This window comes from Onychostoma macrolepis, chromosome 04 (genome assembly GCF_012432095.1).
Source record: "Onychostoma macrolepis isolate SWU-2019 chromosome 04, ASM1243209v1, whole genome shotgun sequence".
Lineage (NCBI taxonomy): Eukaryota > Metazoa > Chordata > Actinopteri > Cypriniformes > Cyprinidae > Onychostoma > Onychostoma macrolepis.
The window spans coordinates 12,558,534-12,573,455 of NC_081158.1; the positions used below are offsets into that span (position 1 = coordinate 12,558,534).

Sequence of the window (14,922 nt, forward strand, 5' to 3'; positions counted from 1 at the left end):
CTAAATAAAAGCGCCAGAACTTTTTCAAACTTAATTTTAACATGTTTAGTGAAAAGTATTTACTCAATATATGAATTTGAATCCACGCTACATGAACCGTTTCATATAAACTGGAATAAATACAAAACTAGAGCCAAACTAAAGCTGAAATGAGACAGGAGTAGGCTAATAAATAGTATAGTGAATAAATGAAATAAGCTTAACTTGAAAGCACGTATTTCTGTACATTTCGAAATAAGGTGCATTGAAAGTCAATAAATCCTTGATTAATATGAATATTTTAATTAAAAAACGACCCCACGTACTATTCAATACAATTCCAGTGCATTTAATCTATTAAATAACAGCAGAGTGAGCGAGTTTTTGGATATGGTAAGATTAAACTTATTTTAGCGAACAAAGTACCACATTTCAGCTATCATTTTGTTAGGGTGGTTACACAAAACTTTATTTTATCCTTGCTTCTAGGAAATCCTCAATCTATATGCTTTCTAACAGCTTCGTACGGCCGTAAACATTTAATTTTAACGTGGCTTTAAGCACTATGCATCATTAAAGTTTCACTTTCACCACGTAAGGCCGGTAAATGTGGTGTTTACATGTAATAATCGCAATATGGTCCGAACCCAGAGTCTCTGCATCAGTAAGCGATAAACTCGAGCATCTTCCCTCCGAAGACGTGTCGCATTTCATGGCAAAGCAAAAAAACATTGTCGAACAACAATATAAAATGCGGGAAACTATTTATTGGTTATACTACGATTGGAAAATACTGTAAATTGATAAACTGTTTGGCATGATGAAGTTGAATGTCTCCGACAGCACCTGTAGTCCCATTTAGCAACTTGTTACCAACCGTCTTTTTTAAGAAAGTAACCGTTTTAAAAAAATCACGAGTGGAGTGTAACTGGTGTGTTTTATGTCATAGAATAAAACATGAAAGTATCTTGAGCCTGTCTGAACCACGGACCTTATTTAAGGGATTTAACCAAAATCCCATTCAAAAAACCCATTGACTCTGGGACGATGGAACTGGAAGTGCTAAAATGCACTCGCTTCCGGGTTTTTGCCTACAAAGTGACATCATAGTTCCACCACTCTATACAAGCATGTAATGGTAAGTTTTCAGACTTACTGAAGTCTTAGTGGCAACTGATTCCATAAATGAGGGGCAGCAACTGAAAATGTTCTATCACCCTTAGTTTTTAGTGGATTTTTTCTTCTTGAATCCATGGAAAGAAGTAGAAACACTTAAATAACACACGTAAATATCAGGTATGATTTACTTGTTTCACTTGTTGAACAGAATCTGCTGCAGGAATGACTCAAAGTCTGTTCACATCTCTGTGGTTAGATCAGTGTGCACAATAATGTGTCTTTGACCTTCATTATGTATGTTTTGATTATACTGTGTTGTAAATAAAATACAAATAATTTAAAAAACCCTTTTTTTCAATCTCCTTACATTCTCTCTTACCTGCCTCAAAGTCACAGTCACACTGATGGGCCATTAGGGGCCATTAGAGGAGGGCCCTTTGTCTCTCAGGTGAGACTCACTTAATATTCATGGCCATTGCCACTCCTTCGCATATAGACCCTCGATCACAAAACATGTCTTAAATTTTAAATCAATATATTGTTTTCTGTGAATGAGTAAGCAGAATGATTTTCACATAATTTTGAAGTAAATATTCTAGCCTACAAGACTGATTACTCAAAAGTCTTATTCAGAACTATTTAGTGTGGGTTTTATGGCCTTATTTCAGCTACATTTTTCCCCCCAAAACTTACTAACCACGCATAATATTTTTTCTAAAAAATGCAAACATGTACATCCATCTTGGTCACATTATTGTAGCACAGTTTGTGCTGAATACAAAAAAAATTACATGTTGGTCAATAGTATGTTTTAAGTAGCTGAAATAAGCACAAATATCAGGGCATGTCAAAACATCTCAAGGGCCCCAAAATGACCTCAGACCCCAGAGGGTTAAATAAGTGGTTCTCAAAGTGTGGGGCACAACAGTAAACAGCCTTGGCAACAACATTCGAGTGTGTGAATGCCGGTTGGCTCTTTGTCTTTTATAAAGTGGCACTGAATGCCAGTTCTTCTGAAACCTTTTTTTCAGACTGTTGAATTGACACTGTCTGAACAAGCCTGACATAGCAGATTCTTGCCATAGAAAACACCTCTTATGGTGCGTTCACACCAGATGCAGATGATTTACATGTTAAGTCAATGCAAAGACGTGAATAGACATCCTGCGGCGCGAATTGAGCGTTTCGGGCGAGTTAAAAAAAATCTGAACTTGCTCTAGTAGTGACGTGATTACGACGTAACGAGCGGAGGCAGAAAACCGAAACAACAATGGAGGACAAAACCATCGTCGCTGTATGTGGATACCCGGACCTGTACGATTCTTCGTACTTTTACAGAAACAGGAATAAAAAGGATCTTGCTTGGAAGAAAGTGAGTGAGGAGGTCAGACAATCTGGTAAGTTGTAAAAAACGCTCTTTACTCAATTTGAGCCATATATATATACATATTGAGTTGATGTGTTTATTCAGAGGAAGTGTGCAGAAAGAAGTGGAAGAGTCAACAAAATCCATGTCAGCCATTTCGCAACGAGACTGGAGCAGCCTGGCAGAAGCCCCTCCCTGACGCGAATTCGCGTCTGTTGTGAAGTCAATTTCACGCGCAAATGAAGCGAGTAAACTCAAAATGTTCAAGCGTCCAACTACGCGCGAATAGTGCGATTTATCCGCCTAAGTCACGTCTGGTGTGAACGCATAGTTAGGCAGACGGCATCACAAGCAATTACAGTATTCAGGTGGAAAAAAATTTATAAATTGGAAACCTGCTTTGCTTTATCCGTAGAGTGTAGAGAGAAATAGAAATTGCAACCTCATAGACTGGAGTGAGACTATAAGTGTTTGAACAAAGTCCCTTTCTCAGTTCGACTTGAAGCAGCACCGCGCAGATTGATCGAGAGAGCTACAGCGAGCAGATGGCTCTGCATGCTTTCGAATCACTCTCGCGGTACTTTGATGTAATACAACGATAGGTCTGCACAGTGCTGCTTACGTACTATTAATCTGATGTACTATTTCATTGCAAAACTGAGCATAGTTGACTGACTTTTTTTTGGACTATTTTAGACATGAATGGCATTCTCCTGTATCAAGTAATAATGGGTTAATTACTGCCAGCTTTCTTGAACTGAAGGGATCTTTTTCATGTGTCCTAAAGAAAGCTAATAGTTGTATTCATTATTGAAATTGAGATTCTGAGATAATAGGTAACTGGCTCTGATGCTTTCAGGTTGGTTTTGATGTCTGTTGCTTTGTACCATTAAGCTGGTGTTAATTTGTATTTGTCTTTTTCACTTTAGATATGATAGCACTGAAAGAGGAGAGTCAAGAAATTAATGAAGCTGAAGAGAAAGATCGGTGTAAGAAACTTGATTTCATGACTGCAGAAAAATCCACAAAGACTGAAAAGACTTCTTCAGGAAACAGAGCTCAAGAATGTCTTAAGACTCACTTGAGAGTTCACGTTGGAGAAGCCGTTCACATGCAGTCAGTGTGGAAAGAATTTCAGAAGTAAAGTAAACCTTTATCAGCACGAGAGAATTCACTCAAGAGAGAACACATGTAATCAGTGCGAAAGGAGTTTCACAGACAGGAAACAGCTTAAGAATCATGTCAAAATTCACATCGGAGAAAAGCCTTTCATGTGCCATCACTGTGGAAAGAGTTGCGTAAACAAAACAGTCCTCAAGGTTCACTTGAGAGTTCACACCGGAGAGAAGCCTTTCACCTGCCCTCAGTGTGGAAAGAGATTCACTCAAAAACAAAACATTAAAGTCCACATGAGAGTTCACACTGCAGAGAAACCTTTCACTTGCACTCAGTGTGGAAAGAGTTTTGCTGAAAAACAAAACATGAAAGTCCACATGAGAGTTCACACTGGAGAGAAGCCTTTTACTTGCACTCAGTGTGGACACAGTTTTACATGTAAACAAAGCCTTAAAGCCCACATGAGCGTTCACACCGGAGAGAAGCCTTTCACCTGCCCTCATTGTGGAAGGAGTTTTGCTAAAAAACACAACATGAAAGTCCACATGAGAGTTCACACTGCGGAAAGACCTTTCACTTGCGCTCAGTGTGGAAAGAGTTTCGTTATAAAACAAAACATGAAAGCCCACATGAGAGTTCACACTGAGAGAAGCCTTTTACTTGCACTCAGTGTGGACACAGTTTTACATGTAAAGAAAGCCTTGATGCCCACATGACAATTCACACAGGAGGGAAGCCTTTCACCTGCCTTCATTGTGGAAAGAGTTTTGCTAAAAACACAACATGAAAGTCCACATGAGAGTTCACACTGCGGAAAGACCTTTCACTTGCGCTCAGTGTGGAAAGAGTTTCGTTATAAAACAAAACATGAAAGCCCACATGAGAGTTCACACTGGAGAGAAGCCTTTTACTTGCACTCAGTGTGGACACAGTTTTACATGTAAAGAAAGCCTTGATGCCCACATGACAATTCACACAGGAGGGAAGCCTTTCACCTGCCTTCATTGTGGAAAGAGTTTTGCTAAAAAACACAACATGAAAGTCCACATGAGAGTTCACACTGCAGAGAGACCTTTCATCTGCCCTCATTGTGGAAAGAGTTTTGCTTATCAACAAAACATGAAAGTTCACATGAGAGTTCACACTGGAGAAAGACCTTACATATGTCTTTGGTGTGAGGAGAGGTTCACCTATCATAGAAGCCTGAAACATCATTTGCAAACTCATTCTCGAAAGCAATTGCAGTGTTCCTCAGTGTAGTAAGAGGGTTATAAGATAAAGCGGTATCAGAAATAACCTGCATATTCACTGTGGAGGAGGACGTCAAATTTTTTAAGTGTAATTTAAAATCATCGCACTTAAAAAAAATCATGCAGATGTAAGCCCCTTGAATTTGATACCATAAGTATAAATTTATAGACTCTTTTTGTTGCTATTGTTAAACATATTTATGTTGTTACTGGTAATAAAATTTCTTATTTTCATCTTTACAATAATACCAACATTGTGTAGTGTGAAAATTAGCATAGAAGTTACAAGTTAACGTGGGCATCAGTTAAACTGGCAAAACTTTAACCTCTGGAAGACCAACTCACAACCACTGGCAGAGCCAGAAGCATGTCCAAGGTGGCAGTGAACCCCACACCAGCCCACTGACATCTCATTTCACCTCTTGTTTAAAGGGCATTTTTTATCCCAGCGTGGAAATCACATAAGCAGTTTTACTTGATCAATGTACTTTACTCAAGTTCAATTTAAACTGCCTACACTGCAAAAACTGAACACTAAGTCCAAAAATATCTTGGGTTACAAATGTAAGCATGGTTCCCTGGGATGGGGAATGTGAGACAGCATCTGCTGATGCTATAGAGAACTCCATCAGCGTGACTGGTGTCTGAAGCATGTTAACTTTTGTTATGCACTTATTTACATGCTATAAAAACAGTCTCCACTATAGTTTGCTGTGCTGCATGGGAGCGCTCCAGTCACTCACAGAAAGGAGTATGAATGTATGGTTTCCCTACTGACATGGAGAGGAGAAAAAAATTATTTGTAGATCACTTTTTATTATACACATTGTTTCAAAGCAGCTTTACAGAAAATTAATGTTTCTACATTACAAATAAGAGTTCTGTTAACAGGTGTAACTGTGTCAAAGTAATGCTCATATGGCAGAAATGTTCTAAAATTAGGCTTTACAAATCATGCAGTTAAGTGATGTCATGTATTCAGAAACAATTAAATTAAATTAAAGCAATGGTTACATGATTTGATGTTGATTACAATGAAAGGAAAATTTAGCAGTTTAGTATGTTTATTCAGAGTCAGCTTAATCTTAAGTCCTCTCAAGGGCGTCATCTCTTCACAGGTGCTGGTCATCTGAAGTCTTCATAAGAGGCTGGATATAGTCAGCGGGAGCAATCTATAGATTACACCAACAAAATGTGATGTAATCATACTTGGGAACTGGCACTTTTTCCACAAAGAACAGGGAAAGACTTGCCAAACCCAGTGAAGACTCATTGTGAGGGTGATATCTCATTACAGGGAGTCTTCAGGTGGTTCTTGTTCTGAGCCAGATAGAGAAGGAGAAAAACACAGGAGAAATGGTTAAGTGGTGCTCCATCACATTTCAGTCCTGTGGCATCTGCTCCTTCAACAGTGATTACTTGTATAAAATAGTAGTGATAGGCCTATATAATACATTTTTGGAAATTTAGCCTAGCATGTTTCTGAAATGAAAACTGCATGCCTATTTTAAACTTTTTTTTATTCTCACTCGGGTCCGTCAGCATCCTTTGCAATAAATCTAAATCTAACTTCCCAGCAGCAGAAATCACGTTTAAAAGCCTTAATTACTCAACGATGAATGAAACTGCCTGAAGAGAATGAATACCATACTGTAAATCTACTAATTAAGTGAGGAATAATCTAATAATAATCTGTTTTGATGCACAAGGTAATTTGATTAGCTGTGCTGATAATATACCATTTTGTTCTATAAATGTCTTACCTTTTAAAAGTTCATCACAGCGGTCTCTTCTGCTGCATCACTACAGCGCTGATAGTATGAGCGCTAACTTCCAGGAACTATTGAGCGGCTCCATGATCCGCCATTGCTGTAAAAAAAAGAAACGGTCCATTGGAGTCAACGGAGTTGTCGCAACTCTCTCTCTATATGGCTCTGCTTCTACTGACCTTCATGTAGAGGTAATATTTCCCATTTAATTTTCATATGTAATAAACCAAGATGGAATTAATTTGCAAATTTGACATGACTTATTTCTTCAAATCAGAGATTAAAGATAAAAAATAAAATAAAATCAAGATGAAAAGATAAAAAAACTCTTCATAACAGGTAACATCTGGTGACATTGTAAAGGTTTATAAAAATAACTATTACAACAGGTAACGTCTGGTGACATTGTAAAGGTTTATAAAAATAACTTAACAACAGGTAACGTCTGGTGACATTGTAAAGGTTTATAAAAATAACTATTACAACAGGTAACATCTGGTGACATTGTAAAGGTTTATAAAAATGACTTCACAACAGGTAACGTCTGGTGACATTGTAAAAATAACTTCACAACAGGTAACGTCTGGTGACATTGTAAAGGTTCATGAAAATAACTATTACAACAGGCAGGCCCGGATTAACACAGTGTAGTGCCCTAGGGTGAGCACATTTGAAGTGCCCCCATTGTCAAATTTTAAAATGTATATTTTTCAAAAATTTCTAATAATAAAAAAATAGAATAAGAACAGGTAGAATAAGAAGAATAAGTTACTAATCAAAAGAAATCATATAACAAAATCCACTACAAAGGTGGCACAGAAGAACACAAAAGTGGCATATAGGCTACGTAAATTTACAGACATTTACAGAGGCTCAGAGGTGGCATGGATGATTTAAATTCATAACAATGTTGTGAGATTAATGTTTTAAATATACAATTTTGAATATAGAACTATTGTTTGATTGAAATGATTTAAATAACTGAACGGACACTTTAAACATAAAAATAAAACTGCCAGTAGATGGCGGCAAGTCACTGATTTTTTTCACTGAATCATTCATTCAACTGATTCGTTTGAACAGGTGATTCATTCAGGAACGAAGCAAGTGACTGTCTTTATGAGTGGGTAATTGAATCACTGACTCGCTAGACTCATTTAAAACGCAGGTTCATTCATAAATGAAACACCAGCTGTGTTTGAATGATGAGCAGTGGCTCAGCTGTGACTGTTAGAAACTATGTTCCTTGACCAAATAGAGCAAAATCGGGCAATATTGTTAAAAGTCATACAATGTACATCACTTTACATAACTTATTGTTTATTGAGCTGTTGTATTAATTTAATATCACATTTACAAACTCCTTTAATAATCTTTAAAAGCTGTTACTCACTTCAGTTCATCGCAATCTCACGAAACTCCATTATAATCAATGAAGCGCTCTACACTGCACAACGAATCTCTTATTTACACCGTCTACACTTTGTTTGTTATAATGAGAGGATTTGTGAGCTTGCATAACTCAGCAATGAACAAAAGTATTTTGAGCAGTGAGTGGATTCTGATTAACATTGCATTCAAGGAATCATGTCTGCGATACATTACTCACCGCTGCACAAACACGCAAGTAGAAATCTTTGAAGCTCCTCTCAGCGCAAACACAAATAGCCTATGCTGATCGGGTTAGTCGCACAGGTGCTCCTAAATATTTTTTGATCGTCGCACACAGTAGCTACTTTTCAGTCGCACTGTATAGCCCTGGCAATGTGTCGTGATATTTTCTCTTTTTTAATTTTTTTTTTATTTACGTTTGCACAAACGCCAAATTGATGCTGCCTATCCATTTGAGAATAAATATGCTCGACTCTGACTGGGGAGGGGCACACTGTGACCTGACCTAATCGCAATTATTTATATGCGTGCATATATTTGATATTCTCTCCGTATATTGTATCATTAACTGTTCATTTTCTACCCATCTGTATCTCTTCCAGCAAAATAATATATACAAAACATGAAAAATATTTTAAAGGTCTTGTCTTATGCTGGCTTGCTCAGTTGGGGACACTTAATTTCTAGCGATTATCGCCGATTTGATCACACAGATACTATTTAAACTAAACTGAGCTAGACAATGACATCTCTGAATTCAATAATGAAATGCCTTTAACTGAAAATTGAGTGTTTAATCTTATCATTATACATTACTGACACTCTATCCTCCAATTTGATACTGTTAAGTGCTTTGACACAATCTGTATTGTAAAAGCGCTATATAAATAAAGGTGACTTGACTTGATTTGTCATTATTGTAATCACTTGGTGCCCCCCTATTGGCTGGTGCCCCAGGGCACTCGCCCAATCCCGTCTATGGATAATCCGGCCCTGACAACAGGTAAAGGTTTATAAAAATAACTATTACAACAGGTAACGTCTGGTGACTTTGTAAAAATAACTATTACAACAGGTAACGTCTGGTGACTTTGTAAAAATAACTATTACAACAGGTAACGTCTGGTGACATTGTAAAGGTTTGTAAAAATAACTTCACAACAGGTAACGTCTGGTGACATTGTAAAGGTTTATAAAAATAACTATTACAACAGGTAACATCTGGTGACATTGTAAAGGTTTATAAAAATGACTTCACAACAGGTAACGTCTGGTGACATTGTAAAAATAACTTCACAACAGGTAACGTCTGGTGACATTGTAAAGGTTTATAAAAATAACTATTACAACAGGTAACGTCTGGTGACATTGTAAAGGTTTATAAAAATAACTTCACAACAGGTAACGTCTGGTGACATTGTAAAGGTTTATAAAAATAACCTCACAACAGGTAACGTCTGGTGACTTTGTAAAAATAACTATTACAACAGGTAACGTCTGGTGACATTGTAAAGGTTTGTAAAAATAACTTCACAACAGGTAACGTCTGGTGACATTGTAAAGGTTTGTAAAAATAACTTCACAACAGGTAATGTCTGGTGACATTGTAAAGGTTTGTAAAAATAACTATTACAACAGGTAACGTCTGGTGACACTGTAAAGGTTTATAAAAATAACTATTACAACAGGTAACGTCTGGTGACATTGTAAAAATAACTTCACAACAGGTAACGTCTGGTGACATTGTAAAGGTTTATAAAAATAACTTCACAACAGGTAACGTCTGGTGACATTGTAAAAATAACTTCACAACAGGTAACGTCTGGTGACATTGTAAAGGTTTATAAAAATAACCGCACAACAGGTAACGTCAGAGGCCTGTTGCACAAAAGTAGAATTAAGACATCCGGGATAAATGACTCAGCTGAGCTCAATGAAGCCAAAACATGTGCGTCCAGGCTTAATTGGTTGCACAAAGACCAAGCCAGGATGAGCAGACACGGATTCATTAAGCCAGGTGAAACCAATCCTGGATAGGTGCGCGCTCACGGCTCACTCAAATAGACCCCGCCACAGATCACAGATTAACTGATTTACCATGGCAACTAGAGCCACGTACTTTTCCCCGTCGGAAGCACAAATCCTCATGGAGGCATACGAGGAGGTAAAAGATATAATTAAGAAGAAAGGCAACACCGCCACAGTGATAAAGCAAAGAGAAAAAGCGTGGCAAAGTATTGCAGACCGCCTGAATGCGTAAGTAGTGCACAATTACACACTCACCGCTCCGCTGAAACATCACAATTACAATTCAAATATTTAATTCACATCTCCAAAAACGCAGTTGTACTGTAATTATGAAACGGTTAAATTTTTTATTGAAATGCACTGCAGATATGAGTGAAATTGTGTAAAGTAACTCCATCACACTGTATAAAGCTATGATAAATTATTATTAAAGCCTTACATTATTATTTAATGTTACGCTCAGTATGGTTTAATCTTAGCCGTTGTACTCTGCTTCTTATGTTGTCCACCGTTTTTTTTTGTGTTTCTCCTGCTTTTATTAATGTAAAGCTGCTTTGACAGAATGAAACAATTGTGAAAAGTGCTATATAAATAAAATTTAATTGAATAAATAGATGAGCTATAATAATAATCACTTTAATTTATATAGCGCCTTTCAAAGGACCCAAGGTCGGTTGCTCACTGCACTGCAAAAATGTCTTTCTTATATTTTTTTTACTGAAAACAAGACAAAAATACTATCTAAAAAAAAATCTTAAATATTTTCTTGAGCAAAATTACCTAGGAAAATAAGCAAAAGAATCTGCCAGTGAAACAAGAGAACTTTTCTAAAATTAAGTGTTTATGGAAAAAGTAAACTTATTTCAAGAGAATTTTTCTTATTATATTGACAGATTTTTTATTTTTTTGCTTGTTTTTTTTGTCTAAACTATACTTATTTTGCTAGGTCATTTAGCAAATCAAGAAAATACATCTTTATTTAAGATTTTTTTTTTTTTTTTGATATTTTTACTGAAAACAAGACAAAAATACCAAGTCATTTTTTGCAGTGTGACTCCATTAAATGTTCTTGTGATAAAGTGTGTGTGTGTGTGTGTGTGTGTGTGTGTGTGTGTGTGTGTGTGTGTGTGATGTAGATTAAACATGAACGGGCCAAAACGGACATGGCAGCAGGTCAAAATCAAATACAAGAACATTCTGCAGAATGGTATGGTCCCTGACTAATATTTAACAAAGCACAAGCATATATTGTACCCAGAAGGTGCCTGCTCACACATTGTCTGTACTGTTTTAGCAGTGAAAAAGAATACCCACAGACAAGGCACGGGTGGTGGGTCACCAAAGGCTGACCTTACCCCAGCAGAGGACATGGCCTTGGAGCTAAATAAAGGCAGGCCCGTCTTAGAGGGGATCCCTGGGGGGAAAGAGACGAGCATAGGTTCCTCCCAAGATGCCACCCGCTTCATTCAAGGTATGTCCTTCCATCTCTACATGGGATACAACCACATTCATATTGAATCAATTTGGACTGTCTGACTTTGGTTTACCTATTGCCTTGCAGTGTCTGGCAGCACTGTGTTCCTGTTAGAGCCACCAGCACAAGCACCAGACGATGCTGATCCAGTGAGTACTCCATCAAAGGCATACTGTAGGCCTGGCATGTCTTGTCTACTAGCTTCAATATGAATCCGATTAAATGTGATAGGGTGAAAGCCCCAGTGCAGCAGCAACAGCACATGATGGAGACGATGATGAGGAGGAGACCATCTCTCTGGATTCCAGAAGGCATGAGGTATCATGTTAAGACTGTGAAAGTACTATTTACTCTACAATGGTGAGGAGTCCTCATCAAAATCAAAAAATCTAATTTCTTTTACAGGACCCAGATGCTATACAGTGGGAAAACCAGCCTGGCAACATAGTGCGTATTAATAAAAGGACACCACATCCTGCCAAATTCCAGCTGCGCTAATTGTATTGTGTTCACAGAGCTCACAAGCTATCAGAAAGTTGTATGGCAACCACCTCCGGCGCCAAATAGAACTGGCAGACATAGACATTCAGTACAAGAAGAAAAAGATGGAAAATCTTGCACTGGAGTCCAAAATAAAAAAGAGGACAATTAGGAAACTGGACCTTGAAATAAAAAAACTTGAGAGGGAGGTGAGATATGCCTTCAATGTACACTGTATGCTAACTGTAACACAAATGTATTAATCATTATTTTCTTTCCTCCCCAGCTCCAAGAAGATGACACAGCTCAAAATAAAAATTAGGTATATTCTCGTAAAGTCAAGTGAGCCATGACATATGAGCTCTTATTGTGAGCACACAGGACGGTGGCATCTTTCTAAGGTTTTTATTTTCCCAGCAATCAGTACAACCAAGTCATCGTTATAAGGCACCGGCCTCTTTGCCCACCCCCAGCACCAGGTGTGGCCACTAGCCTATATGAAGGCCCAAAATTGTGTGTTCCTTTCTGCTCTGACAATGGCATGCCCATTCTTGCGAGATGTGGTGGATGAAGAAGCACTTGTGCTGAGGAGAGCCTTCAGGCGAGAAAGGGTCTTCAGCGACCGGTTGGACCCACTGGCCTTCCCTGATGACCATCTATATGAAAGATACAGGTTTTCTGCAGATGGCATCAGGTATCTATGCAGACTACTGGGTCCCAGGATTAAGCATCGCACTGCACGGAGCCATGCACTGAGTGTGGAGCAAATGGTTTGTGTGGCCTTGCGCTTTTTTGCTAGTGGAGCCTTCCTGTACTCAGTGGGGGATGCAGAACAGCTGAACAAGGCCACAATTTGCCGCACAATAGTGTGTGTCTGGCTATCAAAGCATTAGCAGATGTCTTCATCTCCTTCCCTGGCCACAGAAGACTCTGTGACATCAAAGAGGAGTTCTATAGGATTGCAGGTAAGAGGATCTACAAATTACAGGACAACTGTTAACACATAGTAGGATACTCATTACTTTGTGTGACAGGTTTCCCCAATGTCATTGGTGCAGTGGACTGCACACACATAAGGATAAAAGCCCCCTCAGGTGCCCATGAGGCCGATTTTGTGAATAGGAAATCCTTTCACAGCATTAATGTTCAGGTGAACATAACTTTTTGATATTGTCCATTGACGAACACTCTGCATTGCCAGTGATGTGCATTGATTGGTGTAATATTCCTCATCTTATGATTTCAGATGGTCTGCAATGCTGACTGTGTGATCAGCAATGTTGTGGCAAAATGGCCTGGCTCAGTCCATGACTCCAGAATCTTTCGGGCCTCTGAAATCTATCAGTGCCTATCACAAGGTAAGCCACACAACCCCTATTTATAACCATCATGGCTGTGTCAAGAATATCACTGTGTTTATGAGGTAGTAATGATGAGATTTTGTGTTGACAGGTGAATTCTCTGGTGTGTTGCTGGGAGACAGGGGGTATGGCTGCCAGCCTTTTCTCCTGACACCTTTCACAGACCCCCAGGAAGCACAGCAGGCCTACAACCATGCCCATGCCAGGACCAGGGCCAGAGTTGAAATGACCTTTGGCCTCCTGAAGGCACGCTTTCACTGCCTTCACAAATTAAGGGTCAGCCCTGTTAGGGCATGTGATATTACTGTGGCTTGTGCTGTCCTCCACAATGTGGCCTGCCTGAGGAAGGAGAGGGCCCCCAGAGTGCCACCAGCCATGGACTGGGACAATCCGGCAATCTTCCCTGATGACGACAGTGGTCGGCTGCTGAGGGACCAATATGTGTTGAATTATTTTAGTTAGTATGTGTGCTTTCAATTTTGGTTAAATATGTCCTGCGGTGGCAGAGGAATTTGGGTTTTTTTGGGTTCGTTTTTTTACGAATTTGGCCTCTTATGATGTTTGTGCGGTATACTGTGTGTAATACAAGGCTGCAGGAGGCTACTGCATCCATTCATTTGTCTGTTCAGTTGATGTGTATGGATTTGTCCTGCATTTATTTTAGTGTGCAGACATGCAGGGTGTGTTATATACAGACCTTTGAATGTGTATGTATCATTTTGTATAATATGCTTTGATTCTGTGCTTTCCATCTTGTAGAGTCACTGTGACTTCAGTTTCGAAAGGAGCTGATGGTTTACCTGCTTTGTTTTGTCCTTATTCAATAAAGGAACATAATGTTACACATTGTGTTTTTATATTCATATGGAATGTGTATTTGTTTATATGACAGAGTACTAGGGCCACACTGAGGAAAAAGGATAAAGTCATAAATTTATGAGGCTGGTTCTTTCTGCAGAAAAGCTACATATTCTTTTTACAGTTTTGATACTTATGACAATGTGATACTTAATATTCTGGCACATCAGCATGTCTTTGTTTATGAAACCATACTGAAGTACAATTTAACGAAATGCCCCACATCTGTCATTTTAACAACTGTCCTCCTTTAAAACAACTGGTTACAATATTATGACTTGTCTTTTTTTTCCCTCTGGCCCTAATATTCTATCATTTTATATATAGCCTTATAGTCTATGGGAAACTGTAAATTATCTAATGATAGCAACATCATCTAAAAATCATTATTTATCCAAAATGATTGAAATTAATGATCACAAACGTTTAAATAATGACAGTGGGTCTAGTTATATGTGATAATGTATAGTGAGCAGTGAAATCACAAATGGAAACCAATAGTTGTGACTGCTGACTGACATTAGGGATGAGATTAAATAGATCCTGGAATTTAGCCTGGTCTGGAGCAGGCTAGCTCCACAGAATAAATCTCCATGGTAATTTATACCATAACATATCCTCCTGCCCCCTATCCAGCTTTAGTGCAACCGGATTACGGATCAATTGAGCCAGGATCACCAAGATATCCTGGCTTAATCCCTTATCCTAGTTTTGTGCAACAGGCCCCTGG

General features: G+C 38.4%; 2 protein-coding genes and 1 pseudogene across 3 annotated transcripts; all 3 read left to right on the forward strand.

Moving 5' to 3' along the window:
• Positions 1-2,368: 2,368 nt before the first annotated feature.
• LOC131538496 (gastrula zinc finger protein XlCGF7.1-like) lies at positions 2,369-4,315 on the forward strand. Its single transcript, XM_058772369.1, has 2 exons — positions 2,369-2,495; positions 3,551-4,315. The coding sequence occupies exons 1-2, from the start codon at positions 2,369-2,371 to the stop codon at positions 4,294-4,296; spliced, it is 873 nt and encodes a 290-aa protein (XP_058628352.1). The 3' UTR covers positions 4,297-4,315.
• Positions 4,316-9,611: 5,296 nt separating this feature from the next.
• Positions 9,612-12,429, forward strand: LOC131539431 (uncharacterized). 2 transcript variants are annotated; one of them, XM_058774038.1, is made up of 9 exons: positions 9,807-10,247; positions 11,156-11,226; positions 11,314-11,490; positions 11,581-11,642; positions 11,725-11,811; positions 11,899-11,940; positions 12,009-12,182; positions 12,260-12,295; positions 12,391-12,429. In XM_058774038.1, the coding sequence occupies exons 1-8, from the start codon at positions 10,090-10,092 to the stop codon at positions 12,293-12,295; spliced, it is 807 nt and encodes a 268-aa protein (XP_058630021.1). In that variant the 5' UTR covers positions 9,807-10,089; the 3' UTR covers positions 12,391-12,429. The 2 variants fall into 2 exon arrangements, with proteins under 2 accessions (XP_058630022.1, XP_058630021.1); XM_058774039.1 differs by lacking the exons at positions 12,260-12,295; positions 12,391-12,429 and adding an exon at positions 9,612-9,629 and having other exon boundaries at positions 11,899-12,149.
• Positions 12,430-12,449: 20 nt separating this feature from the next.
• On the forward strand, positions 12,450-13,919 carry LOC131539403 (putative nuclease HARBI1; annotated as a pseudogene).
• Positions 13,920-14,922: the final 1,003 nt, after the last annotated feature.